Below are 22,471 nucleotides of genomic sequence, written 5' to 3'. Positions count from 1 at the left end.
AAAATAATGGTCATTTGTCAATGCACGCAAACTAATTCAATTCTGTATAAAAAAATTACGTTTTTGGAAACTTTATTGTATTTTAATGGATATCATAATGAAAACTATTTTTGTTAATTTTTTGGAACACATATAATAAAAGTGGATAGAAAAATGTCAGGTATTCATGCAATGTATTAAAATGTGCACTGGAAATCTGACAATCATGTTACATCAAATTCTGGTTTGGCTTAAAAGTATTTCTGTATAGGTTCCCCAAGAACCTTTTCCATCTGTGTTACGACTTCTTGGCACTTGTGTTCTACTTCTTCTGATTCATCTGGAATTAGTAAAATTTTAAGTTTAACCTCTTACATTATCAATTATATGGGAAAATTATATCAAAGATGGTGGGAATTGTATTTTGTTTGAAGATCTTTGAAGTGGTAAAAATTGTTCATGATTTAACTTGATACAATCTCTTCTTGCCATGGCGAAGTCAATGTTGCATTTCATTTTTTTTTCATGAATCAATCATAATGCAATGATTTCAGAAAAAGGTTTCAAGCCCCAAAATAATTTCATAATTACAAATGGCTAAAATAGAAAAAGATTCTTTCCAATTTCAATTTAAAGGAATGTTTATTTTCCAAATAAACTATTGATGAGACATGTTGAAGAGCTGTTTACAAAAGCACCTGCATCATGACTCACTCTAATTTGGGTCTTCATATACCAAAACGTGTTTGAAATTCATCCCAATATACCATATGCAGTGTATGAAATCCTTACCTTCCATGAGTTCAGCTAGGAAGGGGATAGTCTCTGGAAGTAGTGTCATATATTCCTCTCCCAGTTTGGTATTGAACTCTTCTATCACCCTCAAAGCTGCAAAACGAACCTAAAAAGAAATGTCTTCGTTTAAATAAAACCTCTAATACCCTATAAACCATGCAATTGTAGGTGAATGCAACATATAATAGAAGCATAGTAGCAGTAGTATAGTGACATAAGGGTTCAGTAATCATAAAAGTAAAACTTGCAGTTTTGACAAAATCAGTATATATTAAGGTCTGTTTCAGAACTTGTAATCAAAAACCACTGATAGGCATTTTAGACATTTCCAAAACAAGTCCACACATTAACCTTTGCTGAGATATTCCTAGTCTTCAACAAAACTTGATAGTTCAGAGGTTTCCACATCCCATCATCCCCAGCTGCAATGGCGAACTGGGCGATACACGGCACCAAGTGGTCGTTAACTCTGGACTCATAGCAACCCTCACCTCCTTGAAGATTTTCAAGCTGCAACAGTTGAAAATGATATAATATGAATATATGTTCAATAAACAACGTTCATTTCCCCCAATATTAGGAAAACTAAGTGGGTGAATTTTTCTATGACTAAAAGCAAGAAAGGCATATTTACAGACATAAAGCTCAATAACAAAAATAAGCAAAAAGATTAAAGGGAATATAAGAAAATTAGGGACAGTTTGTAATCAGTTTTCAGTTTTTTACAAAGGTGCGGCAAGTTGGCTAAAAAAAATAAAAATAAAATAAAATAAAAATGCGGTGCATTCAAATAATTGGTTAATAGGACTCAGGAGACAAGATGGAGAGGAAGAAAACAAGGTACATAATCAAACTCTTACCTGGTCTGCCAATGGCTGCATGAGTGTATCAAACCTTTCCTTGTTGAGAAAGCCGTCTGTATCATATAGGAATATTTTGTGGAGACAGTCCAGCACATACTGTAACAACTGACTCGCCTTCTCTTCAGCACGGGGATCTTCACCAAAATATGGCTCAGCTAGAAAAAAAATTGCAGACTGGTTTTGCAATTTATCAAGAAAAAAAAACAACAAATGTTTCTTCCTAAAAGGTAAATTGTGGAATAACATGAAAATATCTAGAATATCTGAATAGGTTTTAATGAAAATAACAGTAATTAAAAAAAAAAAAAAAAATGAATAAAAAAATATTCCCTGGTTTTACCTGTTTTATAGGTGTTATTGTCATTCAATATGTTGGCAGAGTTCTTCACAATGTGTCCAGCAAAGAGTGAGAACAATCCCTTCAATTTCTCTGAGATGCTGTAGGAAATAAAAAAGAGAGCACTACAAAATTCATCTGCCAATTAAAATTCCAACTTTTTGCATTGCACAGACTCATATTAAAATGTGAAAACATAAGACAAACATTTGTAGAAGACTTAAAATAAGACATGAATAATAAGAACTTACCCGTTTCCCAACCTATAGAATGTGATCAACCTGTCTTTAGTTGTCTCAAGCCTGGTAGCCCAGTCAAACAGCTATTAAAATAAAGGAGTTGGCATTTTAAACTAAGCAGATATTCGCAGTTAGAGAGATCTGAAACTCACATATCTGTTTATCCTTCAAACTGCATACATGATAAAAATTTGTTGTTTTATTTATGTTGTATTATATTTAAGGTCTATCAACTCCAACATACCTTGAAAAACATAGGCCTGAATGTTGCCTCTGATAGTCTCATTATCATAGCAATCACTGGTTTTATCACACACTCTTCTATTTTAAGGATGTCTAGCATTGGCAACTGAAAGAATAAACATTTTGCTTTTCCGAGTCTAGCCATTTCATTTTAAAAAAACATGCAGACTGATATCAAACTTTATATTCAATGTACTACAAATGTTTCAGATTATTTCAGACAAAACCTGTGGCCCATGCTTTTGGACAAAAGGATAAGTCAGTTACAAATACTCCTTGTCCACTGTATGTGACATACAAGAGCACATTAGATCTTGCCTGTGCCTTGCTATCATTATGTTCCTATTATGTCACACACTGTGGAAGGCCAGTGTTAACTAGGGTTTATTAAGTCTTTTTCTAGATAAATTAAGTTTTTGAATCCTGCAATTCATTACTATTAATTTTTTTACATCAAGAAACATAACAGGCTCTTGAATAAAATGAAGATTGTAATTGGACACCAAAACAAAATAACACAGGAAATAGTAATCAGAAACAAAAAATCTGTTATGCGCATACATTCTGGTTATTCATTCTGAAATCCAGAGCAGTGAGGAAGAAGGTAACAATCTGGTTGTGGTGGCTATTCAGGTCATCTTTACTCATGCTGGACAAATGACCCTCCATGATGGACATCAAGGGGATGATACAAGACTGGAATGAAGATGAAGTTAAACATTGTCAACAATCATCAAAGTCTATCCGTGACAGTATACATATTAATTTGACCTAATTTGACACAATTTATAAAAATTAATATATTTTATATAACCTTATTTAAAATGTAATTAAATGTGTATGTTTATATCAACATATCAGTGTTCTAACATGGTATGGATACAGAATCCATTCATACAAGCAACATGCATTACCAAGAAAACAAAGAATTGTTAAGTTTTTTAAAACTCTTATCTGCATGACTTCTCATTCAGGTTATTTCTGTTCGAGTTCACATCCTCACCTTCTGCTGCTGCACCACACCATCATAGCAGTGGGTTACAGCTGGCAGCAGCACTCTGGGGGCTATAACTGTGGACAGATTGTGCCTAGAATAACAACATGTACAAATCACTTTTTCTGTATGAGGCACAGAATTTTATATGAGAATAGAACTGAAGATATGAGGCAACATGTAAGGAACTACCACTTAACAGAGCATGAATGCCAGAATTTTGGTCTTTTATGCCTACATACAGTACAACAAAAATTAGACAAAGCATTTTTAACAGTTAAAACATCATTTTATCAATATATTTTAATATATCTTATACTAATAAAGTCAGTTTTATATCATATAGCAACACACCTGACAGCTCTCAGTCTCAGATGCAGCTGGGACTTGTGATGGTCTTCAGACTCTAAGCAGGACAGCTGGACCACCCTGAGCAGCACCTCTTCCAGGTATGGACTGAGAAAATGTGGCAGGCTCTCCACCACCTTGTGGAGTGTGGTCACTGCACTCAGCAGCAGCAGGTCATTGCTGGCAGGTAACACAGTACAGGGGATAAATTACCAACATATTTAATATGTTTTAAGAGGGATTTTTGGCAAAGTTAATATATGAACCAGCTGAAGCTGACAAATAGTATTGCTCAAAACCCAATTTAAGACAGAAAATGTGACACGTTCCCTCTTTTTCAAACATATGAAAAATTCAAAATAATGCAAGAAGTAAAAAATATTTAACAGCTAAAAAATATAATTTTTTCAGATTGTGTCACAATATAATATATACAACCTTGTGAAACAAAGATGAAAGATTACATCCTGTATGATACAAATCTCCATAAATACAACTGCATACAGTATAATTTACAATTCCACTCACCTTAAAAGGTTTTCTTCATTCTGTAGCACCTTGAGTAAGCCAGGCATGAAGCGTGGAAGGAATGGGATGGCATGGGCTTTCAGCACACTACACAACTCTGCCAGCAACAGCAAAGCACTGGCAGACACGGGAGACGCAGTGCTGGCACCAGACTCCAGAAAGATGGTGGTGCTCAAAACAAAAAGCTGGTATAGAAAGAGGAGATATTGCGTGAGCATTATGGTCACTGTTACAAGAGAACAAATATACAATTAATACTAATCTAAATTACCCAATGAATTGTTTTTTTCAGAATAAAGATTACAATTTATAGAATACATAACAGTGTGATCAGAGCCTTGCCTTTGGAGTCAATTTTATTCTGAAACTGCAGTTTAAGTGAATCACTAAACCAGCTGTTGAAAGATAATCACACAAAGATAATCAAAATCTGACTGATGGCAGACTACCAAAGAAATCCCACTTCTACCTTTGTAAATGCTGCTGGACTGTTCTTGCCTAGGCATTTGCAGAGTAACTTTAGGCTATAGAGGGCAGTCTGACGGTTCACAGCTTGCTCCTCTCCACCATCACTGTCTGTCAAATTAGTTGCTGCGGCAACTGACACCAGCTTGTCAATAAGGTTGAGCAGTGCAGATTGCTAAAGGTAGACAACAGATAGTATTGCAAACTAATTTAAAAAGAAAACTTACAAAATTTGTTTTGTGAAAGTTCATCAACACAAGGTATAAGATTTTCTTAAACAATGGTTGTAATGGTTGGAAACTTAAATGCCATCTTTGAAACCTTTACAGGACCAAGAATGTTACTCAAAATAAATAAGTTTACAAATAGCAGTTATACTATATGCAGGTGCAACAGTTAAAAGTTATTATTCACAATGTTATCTATAACAAGGCTTTTGAATAATAATTTTTTTGTCCACATTTTCCTCATTTTCTGAGAAATACACTGACAAACCTCTTCTTGTGTAAAAGGAGTCTGTTGTTGTTGTAGTTTGTTATTCAGCATATCCATTGCCTTCCTCCTCACTGTGGCCAACTCATTCTGCATCAAGCCAGTCACCACGGTAACAAAAACATTGCCTGGCAACAGTGCATTCACCTGAACATAAAAAAATTGTTAGATTGTTTTCCAGCACAAAGATAATCAAATTATTTCATAGTCCCATTTAACAATCTCTTTTCAACAAATGTCACTTAACCATACAAGGGACTTCAGTTGTATGATAGTTTCATTTGGAGACAAATAGTGCCTTTATCCTTTCAAATTGCTATAAAATTGTATCTCTATGCAAAGTGCATGTAACAGATGTCATTAATCCTCCATTCGACTTAATCCAAGTGAAGAAATATGAGGTTTCAAAAATATATTCATTGATTATTTCTGAGTTTTTAACTTGTTGGTGTGTGTTCATAAAGTAGTAGAAAAATATTGTTTGTTTTAGTCAATACATCTGAGGATCTCCATCAATATACTGGAATGGTACAACCACGTTAAAGTGGTGAAAATATGCACCTTTTCCAATATATCATATCCCTTGTGCAACAAAGCTCTCCAGAACTTGGCAGTATTGCTGTGTGTGTGTGCTTCCAGACAGTGGGCAACCTGAGTGATGTACCTCAAGTCTTCTTCTAGAAGAGTCTGATACAGAGGTTGCATGGAGGTCACATCTGTCTCCTCTAATTCCACAAGCTATGAAGGTAAAAAACTTCCATAATAAAACTCTCAAGGAGGTCATCATCTCTGTTGTATGATTTCACAAGCTATACATGCTGGCATAAAAATTTTAATCTATCTTCATCTTAAAACATTTAAAATATGCATTTAAAAGAAAAATAGGTAAATAATTTTTTTGAATGTCTTTTCCATCTCATTCCTTACAATCGAGGTAATATATTTATTTAATACTTTAAAACACATTCAACTTTTAAATTAAAAAAGATAAAATATAAATAATTTTAAATGCATTTTAATTCTGCAGTGAAAAAAAGGTACCTGGCTGATAAACGTCTCACTAGAGAGCAATACACTGATAAAGTTTGCTAAAGTGTACTTGAAATGTCGCAGTTGTTTAGCAGTGTGGGTCTCTGTGTCAAACAATTCATTCTTTGTCTTCTTCTTCGTCACGTTTCTGGGTGTTCTTGTTTTTGAAGTTGTAGCAGTATCTGGAGGGAAAAATATCAGACATTTTATAGGAACAAACATCCCAATTCCTGATCTCTTACACTTCTTTAGGTTAACATATTTCATATATAATTTGTCTTATAATGTCGGCAATGTTTCCTACAGACCGTTTACTCTCCCCCGTCCCCAATAGTTCTATTATAAAACTAGAGGATCAGAGAGGCGATACCGCCTCCAAATATTGTACCACCAGCTGGAGCAAACGCATTCGTATAGACCCCCACATACACAAAATAAGGGACACAGCCGCCAGTTTTGTGCTTGACAAGCTGTAAAAATGCAATCAACAAGAATTTTTAAACTATTGCAAAAAATATATATGGTACAATCAAATTTAAGTTCTTCGTAAGGTAGGTCAAGGGTCAATTTCAAGGTCACAGTAAATTGCCAGTATATGACTTCCTATTCAAGTTCAAGAGTAACTATGGACCTATCTCTGTCAAGTTTGAAGTTAAAAGAGAAAGAAATTAGCAGAGTTCAGTTCATGATAAAAAGTAGGTCAAAGGTCAATTTCAAGGTCACACTTAGATTGCCAGTATAGGACTTTCTATTCAAGTTCAATAGTAACTATGGACCTATCTCAGCCAGTTTTGGAGATAAAAGGAAGCAAAATTTGCAAAATTCAGTTCATGGTGAAAAGTAGGTCAAAGGTCAATTTCAAGGTCACATTTAAATTGCCAGTATATGACTTTCTATTCAAGTTCAATAGTAACTATGGACCTATCTCTGCCAGTTTTGGAGATAAAAGGGAAGCAAAATTTGCAAAGTTCAGTTTATGGTGAAAAGTAGGTCAAAGGTCAATTTTAATGTCACATTTATAATGCCAGTATATGACTTCCTATTCAAGTTCAATAGTAACTACGGACCTATCTCAGCCAGTTTTGGAGATAAAAGGAAAGCAAAATTTGCAAAATTCAGTTCATGGTGTAAAGTAGGTCAAAGGTCAATTTAAAGGTCACATTTAGATTGCCAGTATATGACTTCCTATTCAAGTTCAATAGTAACTATGGACCTATCTCAGCCAGTTTTGGAGATAAAAGGGAAGAAAAGTTTGCAAAGTTCAGTTCATGGTGAAAAGTAGGTCAAAGGTCAATTTCAAGGTCACATTTAGATTGCCAGTATATGACTTCCTATTCAAGTTCAATAGTAACTATGGACCTATCTCTGCCAGTTTTGGAGATAAAAGGGAAGAAAAATTTGCAAAGTTCAGTTTATGGTGAAAAGTAGGTCAAAGGTCAATTTTAAGGTCACATTTAGATTGCCAGTATATGACTTCCTATTCAAGTTCAATAGTAACTACGGACCTATCTCAGCCAGTTTTGGAGATAAAAGGAAAGCAAAATTTGCTAAATTCAATTCATGGTGTAAAGTAGGTCAAAGGTCAATTTAAAGGTCACATTTAGATTGCCAGTATATGACTTCCTATTCAAGTTCAATAGTAACTATGGACCTATCTCAGCCAGTTTTGGAGATAAAAGGGAAGAAAAGTTTGCAAAGTTCAGTTCATGGTGAAAAGTAGGTCAAAGGTCAATTTCAAGGTCACATTTAGATTGCCAGTATATGACTTCCTATTCAAGCTCAATAGTAACTATGGACCTATCTCTGCCAGTTTTGGAGATAAAAGGGAAGCAAAATTTGCAAAGTTCAGTTTATGGTGAAAAGTAGGTCAAAGGTCAATTTTAAGGTCACATTTAGATTGCCAGTATATGACTTCCTATTCAAGTTCAATAGTAACTACGGACCTATTTCAGCCAGTTTTGGAGATAAAAGGAAAGCAAAATTTGCAAAATTCAGTTCATGGTGTAAAGTAGGTCAAAGGTCAATTTAAAGGTCACATTTAGATTGCCAGTATATGACTTCCTATTCAAGTTCAATAGTAACTATGGACCTATCTCTGCCAGTTTTGGAGATAAAAGGGAAGAAAAATTTGCAAAGTTCAGTTCATGGTGAAAAGTAGGTCAAAGGTCAATTTCAAGGTCATAGTAAGATTGCCAGTATATGACTTCCTATTCAACTTCAATAGTAACTATGGACCTATCTCTGCCAGTTTTGGAGATATAAGGGACTAGATGTTATAATTTTGGAGTTACCATAATGTGCCTTAAATTTCGTACAGAAAAAATTAATTAAAATAAAGAAAATGTCATTTTGGTCAAAATTCTTGAAATAAGAGGTGCTCTGAAGTTTCAGAAGTTCAAATTTGATGAAATAATGTCATTTTTGAACACAAGTTGTCTGCTTTGCCAAGCCTTATGTTTTATTTTTCCAGAGTTCAAAATTTATTATCCATTACCGTACTGCACATTTTGCTTTTACCACCAATATGTACTTTTTGATACAGCGTAACTCGAAAACCGTATGGAATACAAAAAAACCGAGACCACCTTCAGTGTTGGGCTTTACATGCTCTACAAAATGCAAAATAGAATGGGTCTCTAGCATTAACGGTTCCCGAATTAGAGACAGTTTTCAGTTTCGGTATCTTATGGCCGCTACTCCCGTGAAAATGCACCGATTGACCCCAAATTCATGGAGATGAAAGATGACCTGAAGGGTAACACTTTCCAATAATATTATTGGTTAAGTCTGTGTGGTGTCTGAATAACAGGGCAAAAAAATTTTTTTTCGTAAAAAATTTCATTTTTTTGAAAATTTTGGCCCATTTGACCTTGAAGTAAAGGTCAAAGGTCAAATCCAAGGGTATATTTGAAATCTACACATATGACTTTTGGAAAGCCGTCTATAGAAATTTTTCCCATAACTCCTTCCGTAGGGTAGATAATTAGCATTTAATTTTGCCATTTTTAGACAAGGGTGCATTGCAATGAGTGCCACACCCAGACCCCAATACCGACAAAGCCCAAATTTTACGTGGAACGAGTTGAGATTATAGGTGACCTAAATCCATGAGATGGGTACGGGGGCCCTTACCGTCTAGGAGGAGAAGCGGTAACGGTAGCCGTCCGGCGGAGCCGGCGGAGCCAACGGAGCCGGCGGAACGATCCGGACGGGACCGAAACCATGTGTACCGCCAGCGCTAACGCTGGTGGTACAATAATGCCTTAAAAACCCTCAATATCACAACCACTGAGATGTTGACACCTGCCTTCTTCTTTATCCTGTGGCAACTTTGCCAGATACAGGAGTAACTGATGACAGCAGACAACCTGGACCCTTGGCGAGAAATTGTGGACCACATGGAGACAGAATTCAATGTCTTGGTGGACATGTCCTGCTGGAGGCTGTAAGATATAACACAAAAAATCTGATATAAAGCTGTATATTAACTGTAAGTTTCCTGACTATATAAACTTTAAAACCCTATGGCGTTTATTTGTTTCATTCATACGCAGTAATGGTTAAACACACACTTGTGCATGCACACAAACACACACAGAACCTGCAGTTATACAGTCATGAACCAAATCATTTGGTAACAAATAATTACCTTATTTTCTTGCTCATCAGTTTTCTGTGCCCCTTTTGTGATATGGCTCTCAAGCATTTGTACAACCATGATCCAAAGAAACTTCTCGGTCCCAACTGTTTCTGCGAGCTTTGTGAAAAGAGGCAGACGGCGATGGTCTGGTATATGAGGGCTGGCATCCACGAACACTCTCAACACATCAGACACCACATGCTGCACCTTTTCTTGCTGTTCACTTGCCTGTGTAAAATTAATCAGCTTGTAGTGTTTAACAAATTCTAACATTTTAGAAATCACAACAGTGTTTAGTGTGTAATTAAAATTCACAACAGAATTAATGCCATTATTTTTTTGTAATGTGGACATATCATATTTCTTTTCTCCTACCTTTATTAGGGCTGGTATGACAGTTTCCAATGTCTTTGTGATCACCTGGAAGCTGTAGGCATCATCTTGTCTCATGATGTTGGCCCCCATGAACGTAAACACAGCCATGATGTTGTGCAGCACATGGTCCTGAATGGCAGACATTTTCTTATAAACCACATTGTTGAAATATTCATCAATAAAAGAGCAATGCACCTCCAACTCAACTCATAGAAATTATAAACAAAGAAGCAGATTATGATACCTAAAAATCTTCCCAAACACTGTTACAAGTTTCAGGCTTTAAAAGATTTAAAGGCCTTTCCAAGATATAGCAGTATCTGGAGGAAAAAATATCAGACATTTTATAGGAACAAACATCCCAACTCCTGATCTCTTACACTTCTTTAGGTTAACATATTTCATATATAATTTGTCTTATAATGTCGGCAATGTTTCCTTATGTTTCCTTTCCTTGTCTTATAATGTCGGCAATATATATATATAAAGCTGACATAGTCACAGATCCAGATCAGAAGCACCAGTCATACTTACAGGAAACAGCCCAGCAGCCATGCTGAGCAAGAGCAAAGCATGCCTGTGTGTTTGAGGGTTATCTGAAGAACGGATGCATTGTACAAGCAACTCCACATTAAACTGCTTTTCACTGACCAAACCTAAATCATGGAAGAGGAATGAACAAAGCCGTGAATAAACTTGTATACCTTATGTGGAATATGCCGTTTATATATCCACCTCAGATTTCACAACAGTAACTGAACTCCAATGTGTTCTATTATGTTAGCTTTAATAATTAAATTTGAGTCTTATAATTTCCCTTTAATAAAACTCAAATTCACTAAAGCATATATTCAGATTTTACAATGCCACATGTCTAATTATGTCTATCTCATCTTTACAAATCACTTACTTTCATCTATTGGCTTTCCATCTGGTGATAGTTTCTGACAGGCATGAAGTATGCAGGACAACAGCAATTGTTTTACATACTCTGTGCTGCTTGTGTCATCCACCTCAAACAATCTACACAAGAAAATCATAGAAAAATATCAGCACTGATGAGTTAATTTTTTTATTGATAGCAAGCAAGACAAGCGAGATATGGAAAAAGATTTGTAGGCCTGTAGGACGTCTATGCACTTGAGGTCTGTGAGGTTGTAGCAAGGCCATCTGCCATACCATCCATTGTTAAGGACCAGTATGGAAAATTTACCAAGCATTTCTTCTAGCCACACTTACAGTGAATAACGACACAGTGTCAAAATTCAAAGCGGAGATGGCATTCTACGTCTTAATCAATTTAAAGGTTTCATAGGTCACTTGTGTAACTCACTTGGAAATCAACCCAAAAAATATTGGTATCAGAAGATGGATGTTCTTCACTTTCTTCTTATTCTGCAGCATCTCTAGGATGAGTGTAACCCTTCTCCATCCTCTTCTCTCCATTGGAGCAGTATCTTCTTCAGAAGGCACATTTGGACGCGACATGCGCCGAGCACGTTTTGCCTCTCTCACAGTGGAGACAGCCCCGGCTTGCTGGTCCAGTTTATTCAGCTCGAGAGCAATCTGCTCTGCTTGCAAGGAGAGCTGAAATGGAAAAGAGAGTGCTGAATTCTGCTTGATGAAGTATATTTGTATACTTAAATCCAATTAAATCTTTACTGCTAAAATGTAAAATACAATGACTAGGTGTATCCAACATTTAAGGAACAGTGGTTATAGCAGCTTTAAACAGAATCTGTGTAATCTTATATTTGCTAGTTTTGCAATTCAGCAAGCGAAACTAGTGAAACATTTAAGAAATATCATTCTCAAATCTATTTCTAAACAATCTAACCAATGCAATATAACGATACACAAACCCTAAAACTCCACTTGATGAGAGAAAATGTAAAGCTTGCAACTGTGTTGAGGATGAAAAACATTTCCTCACAGAATGCACAAGATACACTGTTGAGAGGCAACGAATGCATGATGAACTACTGAAAATCAGTGTGGTGGGTCTAGATGACAGTGATCAGATATTGTCAATTCTCCTTAATCCACCCTGTCATAAAAGTCTCAAAGTAATAGCAGAATTTGTAAAGACTGCTGTTAAAATACATAGTTCACCTGAGATCTAGTATATCACAGCCACTTATTGTCAACAATGCTGTGAATAGCTTAATTAATTAATATTATAGCATAATTTGCATTAACACATGTATAATTTAACATACTACATATGTAAACATATATAATTGTATATCCATATATATATATATATATATATATATATATATATATATATATATATATATACTGTGTAAATATTGTAGTCTAGAGAGCCTGCAAATGTATTCACATCATTTAGTGCTCAATCAACTTATTATTATCTACTGCTGTACACTTCATGAAACCAACTTTTTTCTCTATGCTTTACAAAATAATTTATACCCCTTTCAAAGCCTTGGTGACCAAAGTAGCTGTTGCCACAGTGCTGCCATCTGTCCACAGGTCAATGAGTGCACACAGTATCAGTTGTTGTACATCTGCACTGGGGATGGAACTGAAGAACTCCTTGGTGACCTGTTGAAATTATAAAAGACAATTTAGCAAGATAAATGATTCTAAAGGAACAAGTATAAGGATATGACCATCAAAGCAACAGTATGCTGAGACTCTCACAACTTTTTTACTTCATTTACATTATCAAGCTGTATTATTTTTATCAATTTTACAAAAATTAAATGCCAACAATTTATACAAATCCATAACATCAGGTGCAATACACTAAATCACACATATCAACATATTTCTTAGAGAAACTAAGATCGCATTCACAATGAGTTGAGCCAGGCTTTACAAATCCTGGGGACTAAATATGGCAGACGTACATGAAATAAAAACCGCCTAATCTTTTAATAGTCTCTCCGCCTCTCACACGCCTCCCCACACGTCGTCCCTGCGGGGGGACAGTCATTAAATCTCGGCTCCATTGGGAAGACACATGGAGAGGCGTGTGAGAGGCGGAGAGACTATTAAAAGATTAGGCGTTTTTTCTTTCATGTACGACCGCCATATTTAGTCCCCAGGATTTGTAAAGCCTGGCTCAACTCGTTGTGAATGCGATCTAACACATTAAGTCCTATACAAACCATTCTACTATCTAAATTAAAAGTACTATTCTCAGAACACAGTCATAACAGAATTTACAAACCTGTTTTATAGCCATTTCCCCTGGTGCAAGTTTTCCAGGACATACCACTTTGTCAAGCTGCAAAGCTTTCAAAAACAATTTCACACTCTGATCATTTCTTGCCAGGAGAGCAGACGTCTCTGCGTTAAACTTGGTCAAGATCAACTCCAGCGAGGTGGCATCATTAGGAGACAAATGGTGTTGTGTTGTGGATGCCCTATGCAGAATATCCTGCATCACTGGCAGTAGTTGGTTCAACATATCCTTAATAGAAGGAGATATCTTGTGAAAAGCTTTTTATTACTGAATATGCTTATTGTCAGATGTTATTTTATAGTTTAGCATATTATTTAATAGTTATCTGTATGCATAATAAACGTAAAAAGTGAGCTTTAATGTTTGCAGCATTCTTTACATCCAAGGTCTGAAAACTAACTGTCATCAATCACAATCAGAATTGTAGAGCTATGTCCTACTGAGCAAATTTCAATGCTTTGTTTCACTAAAGCAACTGGAAATCTATTATCTGGGGACAAGGTAAACATTACTCAATAAGGAACCCCTTACCTCACTGTGCACCTCCTTTAGGCATTTCAGCAACCCTGTCACCATATGTCTAGGAGTCTCCTGGCTCACCACACAGTGTAACAGACTTCCCAGAGCAGCCTGGAGCAGCCCTTTCTTGGCTTTAGACTTTTCCTTCTTCTTTGGGCTTAAAAGCTCCCCAGTTTCATCTTCAGCCTTCTTTATTTTTGAGAAGAGGACTCCCAAGGTCTGAGAAGAATGAAGTGATTTTTTTTTCAAATAAACGAGACATTGATTCATATGGAACTACTGCTTTCCCAGGTTTTAGTTAAAGACAAATGTAACAAATTTTCATATATATATATGTATATATGTTCTTTAGTAGTCTTTCTCACAAAAAATCCTATTAACAAACTTGTATTACACATGGCTTGACCTGCAATTAAAAACTTTACCCAAAGGCACTACTTGAAGGAAAAAAAGAAAAATATTAATATTACATTCTCTAGATAGCAATTGTGCCACATTACCCTGTTAAAGAACTTCAAGACTTTTATGAAATTGATGTAAAAAGCACCTCACCTGAGACAAATGGTGTTGATCAGTGATTAGTTCCTCCTTTGCATGGACTAGCCTACTGACCACAACCATATATGGGCTGGCATCTGCAGGACACTTCTCTTTCACTGCCCCCAGGATCATCAAGGCAGCCTCACGTACTGGGGGATACACCGAAGTCAGGGATACCAGCAAACTAGGGATTACTAGAAATAATGCAGAAAAAAATACAACATATATATTAAAAAATACCAATCAAACATAAATGCTGATATTACATCCAAAATATCTAGAATTGTTTGTGTACTAAAATAAACACATAGCAATTACAGATGTCAATCACTTCATTTACAAATATATGGTGGTCAAGATGGGAACAGTGTATAAAGCATTTATGTTATTGAATAATTTCCCCTCGAGAGGTATAACTACCACTGTGCTTACCTGGAGATTTGGTGCCCATTAAAGCAGCCATATCTGCCTTATTGTCCACACTGGAGAGGGCAGCACAGGCCACTCTCAAAGCTCTGGCCTGGGTGACCGTGGTCAGAGACGTGATGGACATGTCCAGACAGTTAGATGTCCAAAGCATGGCCAGGAATTTAAACAGAAGGGATAACTTGTCAAACTGGGTCTGGAGGAAAAAAATGAAAAATATTTTTTTACATTGCATATCATGATAATCATGGACAAAGCACTTACTCCTCAGTTAACATTTAAGTCTTTGATTAAATTATCTTAATCTGATGATCTGTCTTCAACCCACAGCAATAATGAAAAATTAAATGTATCTTCACCAAGACTAAGCACTCAGATCATTTGCCAAAAAGGTCCTAAATCTTCTATTAACATAACATGGAGAGCTGGGTCATTGTTTAATACGCCACACATACAACTTGACCTAAACAGACATGCTACCATCACCAAGACTCATTATACTCACCTTAAACAACAGCTGCAACAGACTTTCATAACACTTCATGTTTTCCTGTTGGTCAGAGGCCAGGGCTGTGGTCAGCATGTCAAATATCCTGGTGCACACATGGAGGTACAGATCATCACCTTTCTTCTCTGGGTGGATTGCCCACCAGTGCTTGCCTTGGAAACAGCAAAATATATGCTCAAGGCATGACAGAAATAAAAACTTTAAAGAAGGAAAATGAATACTAAGAAATATATATTATAATTAGAATTTATCTTCTAATTATAATGAATACTAAGAAATATATATTATAATTAGAAGATTTCTTCGTTAATTGAGCTGCATGCATCTAAAAGTGGAGTTTTCCAATCTTTTTCAGTTTCTGCCCTTTCCTTATAACTAAGGCATGATTTTCAGATACACAAAACAATGATACAAATATTTTTACTTTTGATGAAAATTACCTGCCAGTTGTTTGGATATCTTAAGAGAAGAGATCAACCTATACATAACCCCAATAAAGACACCCTCTGGAAGCCCTTTGTTTTCTTTAACTGACTGGATGAAATTGCTGTACAGATGCCTCTTGCTCCCGAATTCTTTCACTGCTGTGGTTAGGTCAAGTGGAGTTGCTTCTACATTTTTTTGCTTTGGGCTCTTTAGGAGAAAATGTCACAAACAATTATATTTTAAAACTTTATAAACAAACAAATTGGCCATTAAAAAAATTAAATTATTACAAAAGTCACCTGCCTTAAGAATGTTGAACCAGTGAAGTAAAAAAACATCTTTCATCCCCGCTTTGAGCACTCCAGTGAAAATATTCCTGTTATAATTATATCACTTCCACAGTAGACTGACACTATAAGAATATCTTTACAATTGTGCATACTTTCTTGTCACCATTCACAACTTTCCAGTTCCTAAGCAGCACTGCCACTACTTCCTCAGCTGCCTCAGTTCCCACAGGACCACTATGCTCCATCATGGCAGACAATGTCATCAATGTGATGAAACTAAGAGAGGTTTGTAACTTTTGGTTTGCTGCCTTGTGGTTCACAAGCACCGTTACCTAAAATACCAGTTGTAACAATGATGTATAAGTGCCATATATATATATATATATATGGATCCACATTTACATCATTTGAAATGCTAAAACAATTTGATTCAGAAGATATAAGAATGTATGTGCATCAATATTTGTTGAATGTTTATGTGTACATACCCACTTTCTTCTTTCTGCTGCAGTCAACCTACACAAAACACTGCTAAGGCCATCTATCAAACATTCATTTAAGTCAGCTACTGCTTCCAAAGTCACATTGGTGCCAGGAGCCTTTTTACACCACACTGAAAAACAAAAATATTTGAATGTGCACCATTCTAGTGGTTGATATCAAAACAAATACTATCTTTCTGATGTAAAATTTTGCTTATACATTAAACAGAGATAAAAATAGAAGTAAAAAAAAATCTTTCTTAAAATTTTGTTAATAAAGTTCATGAATTGGTGTTTGCATGGTAGATTACTACAACATATTTTGGAGCAAACCAACTGTTAAACAAATGATAGATTTTTCCTCTCTCCCCACAAAAAATATACAAATAAAAAAATCACCTTTCTTCAGGTCTTTGAATAAGGTATGTTGTGAAGCATAAGAAGACTCCAGTACAGTCCTGGCCAGTTCTACGGCCTCCTCCTCAGCCTGGGTCACTAACATATGGGGCAGAAGTACCATGGTCATGGATGTATCCTTGCTGTGGTCACCCTTGGTGGACATGGAGCATATTAACTCCAAGGTTGTCTTTAAAGTTGGTCGCCTGGTAGATTACAAAACCATAAATGACAGATGTTTTTTAAAATAATATTTGTCTTTCTTAATTTTAAAGTTTTATTATACTTTATATTTTGATAACCCCTCTTTTTCTGAGACGTAAATAAAGGCTTTACTTTCCACAACTATGAATTTAATTATCAACATAATAAGCATAAATATCTGCATTTAGCCTATCTATAGATAAAGGCACAAACCATTTGGACTTTACATATCCCTTCTGAAGCACCTTCTGTAGAATCTCAAATAGTTCAGTAGGGGGAATGATCTGCCATAAAATCTAGAAAAGAATATTTTTATTCATTATTATTACAAATGTGGGACTGCATGGTCACACATTACAACATTTAGCAGCTGCTGCACCAGACAACAATATTGCAATCAACCTGAAATTCTTGTAAAAATATCGGACCCATAATTCTCATCACTGATATAAAAGGACATTGTTCATTCATAAAAATTTTTTAATATCTGTGTGTGACCACAATGTGCATACCTCTCCAATTTTCAGCACTGCCAGTACAACCATTGGTTGGTCATCCTGCAGCCTGCTGACCAGTGCCTCTTTATAAAATGAATCACACTGTGCCTGGAACATTCAAACACAATGTAAGAACAACAGACACAATGCTTTGCATACTAACCAGTTAAGGAAATGTTTGCCCAGGACATTCAGAACTATTGTTTATCTTGACAGTTGAAAAAAATGAAAAATTTCAAGTAAAAAATTGAACCAATTTTGTTATGTGCAAAAAAGTACATTTTGAAATGTTGAACATACTTCTCATTTCTATGATGCTTTATATACATATCAGGAAAAAAGCCTGTAAAATATTCTTATAAATCTACTAAATATCTCAAACTCAAATAAATCAAAGAGCCTTACTGTCTCTACTGTGAGTTTCTCTGCCAGATGTGTAACAGCCAATTTTCTGATCTCCTCCTGGGGGTGGTTTAAACTCAGCAAAAGACTGGTACTGGAGTCGGGCAGAATCTGGTGCTTCACAGAGGACAAGGACAGGGACGCAAACTGCTCTATGTAGCCCTGGACTACTGAACCATTGTGCTTCTTTAGTCCTTCTTCCACAGCCGTATCCATCAAAATAGGATACCTTGGGTGAAGGGGGAAAATGAGTTTCATCTGCCATGATGATTATTGTGACAATATAAGTAATTTCGTTTCCTTATGCAAAGCACCATAAATGATTTAAAACACTTGGGAGGGTGAAAACCAGAATCATTATTTAGCCCCAAAATCAGGGAGTAAAGATACATCTATATATGATCAATCTCACTATTTATTGAAGAAGGTTATAGAATGCAGACATCAAAGATATCAAACATTCAGCACTTAAAAAATCTACTTAGGTATAACCAATAAAATATTTCACCTCTGTTCTAGCACCCGCACCACCCCCTTCATCCTTTCATTAAGTGAGGCAATGGCATCTTCACCAGCTGTGTTTTTTCTAAATTTGATGTATTCATCCAAGAGAGACCTTTCAAAAAGTTGAAACCACTTTTTTCATTTTAATTTTGAAAAATATATATATTTAACATTTCTATTAGTTCTTTTCTAAATACATAATTACTTATTATGTATATATCTCAATTTCCCCACAATGACATGGAGAATATCAAAATATTTGTATTGTTGGATAACTTCAGACAAAACTTCACAGAAGATATACAGAATAAGGTGATCGTGAGCATAAATTCCCTAGTGCACTAACATATATACCTGTTTACAATTGCTAACTTTTAGCATAACATACCTTATAACCTGCTGTGCCAAAGCAGTCTTCAACTGGACATCCCCCAGTAGACCTTCCAGGAGGCTGAGATAGGGGGGCGGTCCATGCACAAGCTCCTCCCCTCCGTCACTGCTGGTTGTCATGGTTGCAGTGTCCTTGACAGCAGCAGGAACCAGTTTGTCCAGGAAAGGGGACAGGAGAGAGTCCAGGATGTACTGGGAAGAGAGCTGACACATGGACTGAACCAGACCAGGCAGCTTACACAGATGTTTGAAACTTCTGGAAATAAAATGTTGACAATTTAATTGATGATTGTGCCACCTTGCTTAGAAGACTTACCATTTTTAAACTTGACCTCAAAAGATTGGATATTACTTAAAGTGTTCAAACCTTGGGTCTATCAATTTTCCCTATGGTATATCTTCTCTACAAGAGAGCCCCTTTTCAATTGTTTCACTGGGTTGATGAAAAAAAAAGACAACTTCTATATCCAGTATTCAAGTAAAAGTATGTTTGCTTCCTGCTTTTGCATATTCTTTACTTACTTTTTTGGTATTTTATCTATTTTCTGTGACTGGAATATAACAGCAACACATGCAAGTGCCTCGCTGCTTAACTTAACAGGAACATGCTAGAAAATCAAGTTATTATCATAAGTATTTATAATGAACATTAGTGACCGGCAATAGTCCTGTTTAACCAAATGATAATTTCCCCTTAAATATCAATACATTTTACAACTTAAACCAACTGTGACAGAGTAGTTACATTTTGCTAAGGAAAAATAGCTTTGCAACAGTTTTAAAAGCCTATCATTTCTACAAACCCTTGAACCTTGCCTCTTTCTACTTATTACACTGACTAACCTTAGTCAAGATACTGACTAACCTTGGTCAACACAGGCAACAGAGTTGTAAGCACTTCGGTCTTCAGTTTTGTCCTGCTGGTCAACTGACTGGCTATCATGTAGGAGGCTGCTTTATAATCCACACTCTTGGACTTCAGCCCCTTGACCAAATGTGGCATCAGCTGTGCAATGAGACTATCCGTGATGGGGTCACAGTACTGCAGGGCACCCACCACAGTGGATGCGTAGAAGGAAATGACTGCTCTCAGTGGGGATGTTGGACTGTGGTCTGTACCATGAACCTTCAAAGTGAAAGCAAGGTGTTTAAAAAGCTGAATTACACCAGTACGGATAAGCAAACAGAAAAATATTTAGAAAGGAAGTCAACTATTTCTTAACTCAAAAATAGGAGTAATTCATTTTTTTAGCTTAATCAAGATTAGAAAAATTTGATTCATGTCATCATTTGAAATCCATGGTCATTATCACAAAGTATTAATTTCTCAAATCACTTACTTTGAGAAACTTAGGCACCATTTCACAGATAAAAGTCAGAAAGCTTGGATCCTTGTAGCAGTGAGTTATCACAGTGGATCTGGCAAGTGGAACTCCAGGTTTCTGGAAAGTCATCATTTAGAAAAAGTGTAAAGAAAAAAACTAAAAAATGCATAAAAATAAAATCATCCAATTTTGTCACAGGACAACAATCACCATATTTCCCAATACAACTCAAACATTAGCTGCACTTGGAAAAGTCTGATAAACAAAGCAATTTTCAGACATTTTCAGTTAATCCAACTTGTTCTTAAACTTTAATAACAAGTTCAAAAAGTGCATAATGCCATTTACCACAATTTTATTTTCATTCCATTGGGCAATCCTTGAAAGTATCATTTTCTTTATCAAAACTGTATCATCAAATTTCCACTGACCTGAATCCCCTCTATCCAGTTCCATCTTGATGTTGGATCAGACAGCTTGAGCAACTGTATTACCCTCACAAACATGTTGGTCTCATGGTAAGGTAGGACACACAGGATCAAGTTGTCCACATTGTACTGGTGAATATGGTACCTATGGATAAAAGGTAACAAGGGATTCAATTAAGCAACTTGAAATATTCATTTTTTATAGACACAGCTTATATAGACAATAAAATCTCTTATTATTTGAAAAAAAAATGATGATTATACACTGATATATTATTCTGTACAAATTTCCTTTATCAAAGAATATGAAGAAATATCCATATAGTTTTAGCCACCTAAATAAAAAAAAAATACAATACAAAGACCACTACATATAATTCCCTTCTATGTTTACCTATAAATCAGCCACTCCATTGCTTTCTGAGCAGGTCTAAGCAGAAAGTAAGGTGAAACACAAATCAGGAATTCTGATATCGTCTGATCCAGTTTGTCATTCACTTCTTTTGTCTGGACACTTCGTTCAAAGGACTGGGATGACTCATTAAAGAGAGTGTCTTCAAACTGTTGGAAAGCACCATCTATATTTTCAAGTTCTTCTAGACCATTTATTCCTGTAAACATAAATATATAACAAATGTTTCAATGAAACACTTGGACTGTATTTAATACTAGTACATGCCATATGGAATGAGCTAGCATGAAGAAAAATTGATAATTTTCAAAACAGAGAATATTATTATCTTGGTATATAATGCCAATTCTTATATTTAATAAAGACTAACACTAATGTAGATACTATTTATTTCAATAATTTACCTAAAGCATAGTAGGTTTCTCTGTCAAGGTTTGCTGCCTCCTTGGGATCAAACAGCAGTGATGCCTTCCTCTTGTCTTCACCTAAGACAGTCTGTGTAAATGGAACAGCTAAACGCTGCAGCTGTTTGGCTAGAGATGTCATGGTTCACCTGTAAGTAAGTTGAAAAAATTGTTAATTAAGAAATCTGACAAAAATGGGCAAGGGGAAATTGGTCTTTTACCACTAGAATGGGTACGAAAGAACATCAAATTGGCATAGGAGGTAAAAACTTTTTTGAGTAGCAGTACATGGATAAAAAGACTCTTTTCGAAAACAAAATATTGGAATCGGGTCCCAGTCACAGGAGTTGGAATTGACCTACCGTACTAGTTGTACCATTTATTTGCATACCCCCTTCAATCTTATTAAACTGGATTCACCATGGCACGATAAACTATGCGTAGGCACCCCTATTTCACGTTTTCTGATATGTGCCAACCCATAAAAGATATAGCATAGCGCAACCCAACTTCTGGACATAACTCAAGTTCCAGATCGTTTTAAGGCCTAGAGTAGAACCGTAATCCAGATTAAAGCCCATAGGTGAGCCAGAACAAAAATAAATCAAGATAAACAAAAAACAAACCTAAGAGAGTCCACCTTCGGAATAAGTCTGATACATCAAATTAAAAATGAAACGCCACAAATATTACACGAAACCATAGGAACTGTGTCCTTTTTCGCAAGCCATGTGCTTTCGCCGTTTACACGATAGCTCTATAGATGGCGCAACCTTC

General features: G+C 35.8%; 1 protein-coding gene across 2 annotated transcripts; it reads right to left on the bottom strand.

Annotated features, from left to right (window-relative positions):
* Positions 1-55: 55 nt before the first annotated feature.
* On the bottom strand, positions 56-22,471 carry LOC106151257 (HEAT repeat-containing protein 1-like). 2 transcript variants are annotated; one of them, XM_087002053.1, is made up of 43 exons: positions 22,321-22,471; positions 21,695-21,843; positions 21,273-21,489; positions 20,882-21,023; positions 20,466-20,567; positions 19,991-20,251; positions 19,648-19,733; positions 19,124-19,381; positions 18,740-18,847; positions 18,235-18,460; positions 17,845-17,937; positions 17,546-17,628; positions 17,132-17,334; positions 16,739-16,863; positions 16,403-16,582; positions 15,975-16,167; positions 15,532-15,686; positions 15,033-15,222; positions 14,613-14,794; positions 14,073-14,279; positions 13,527-13,769; positions 12,764-12,895; positions 11,661-11,914; positions 11,238-11,350; positions 10,862-10,983; positions 10,328-10,456; positions 9,962-10,180; positions 9,620-9,755; positions 6,325-6,494; positions 5,845-6,021; positions 5,287-5,430; positions 4,796-4,966; positions 4,327-4,511; positions 3,805-3,978; positions 3,460-3,544; positions 3,018-3,152; positions 2,458-2,562; positions 2,226-2,296; positions 1,978-2,075; positions 1,635-1,792; positions 1,126-1,284; positions 772-880; positions 56-319 (listed from the first exon to the last, which is right to left on the bottom strand). In XM_087002053.1, the coding sequence occupies exons 2-43, from the start codon at positions 21,834-21,836 to the stop codon at positions 231-233; spliced, it is 6,531 nt and encodes a 2,176-aa protein (XP_086858179.1). In that variant the 5' UTR covers positions 21,837-21,843; positions 22,321-22,471; the 3' UTR covers positions 56-230. The 2 variants fall into 2 exon arrangements, with proteins under 2 accessions (XP_086858179.1, XP_086858180.1); XM_087002054.1 differs by having other exon boundaries at positions 22,388-22,449.

The sequence above is a fragment of the Lingula anatina genome, chromosome 1 (genome assembly GCF_051362555.1).
Source record: "Lingula anatina isolate TDL-2025a chromosome 1, LinAna3.0, whole genome shotgun sequence".
Taxonomy (NCBI): domain Eukaryota; kingdom Metazoa; phylum Brachiopoda; class Lingulata; order Lingulida; family Lingulidae; genus Lingula; species Lingula anatina.
Note: the sequence above shows the minus strand (reverse complement) of the source record. Positions and strands in the feature narration are given on the sequence as shown.

Excerpts from the sequence above, each read along its gene's own strand:
- LOC106151257 (XM_087002053.1), bottom strand. The coding sequence starts at position 21,836 with ATGACATCTCTAGCCAAACAGCTGCAGCGTTTAGCTGTTCCATTTACA. Across the intron at positions 16,168-16,402 it reads TTGTGAATGGTGACAAGAAA|AGCCCAAAGCAAAAAAATGT; the intron begins GTATGCACAATT and ends TTTCTCCTAAAG. Across the intron at positions 15,223-15,531 it reads TGTTGCAGCTGTTGTTTAAG|ACCCAGTTTGACAAGTTATC; the intron begins GTGAGTATAATG and ends TTTTTCCTCCAG.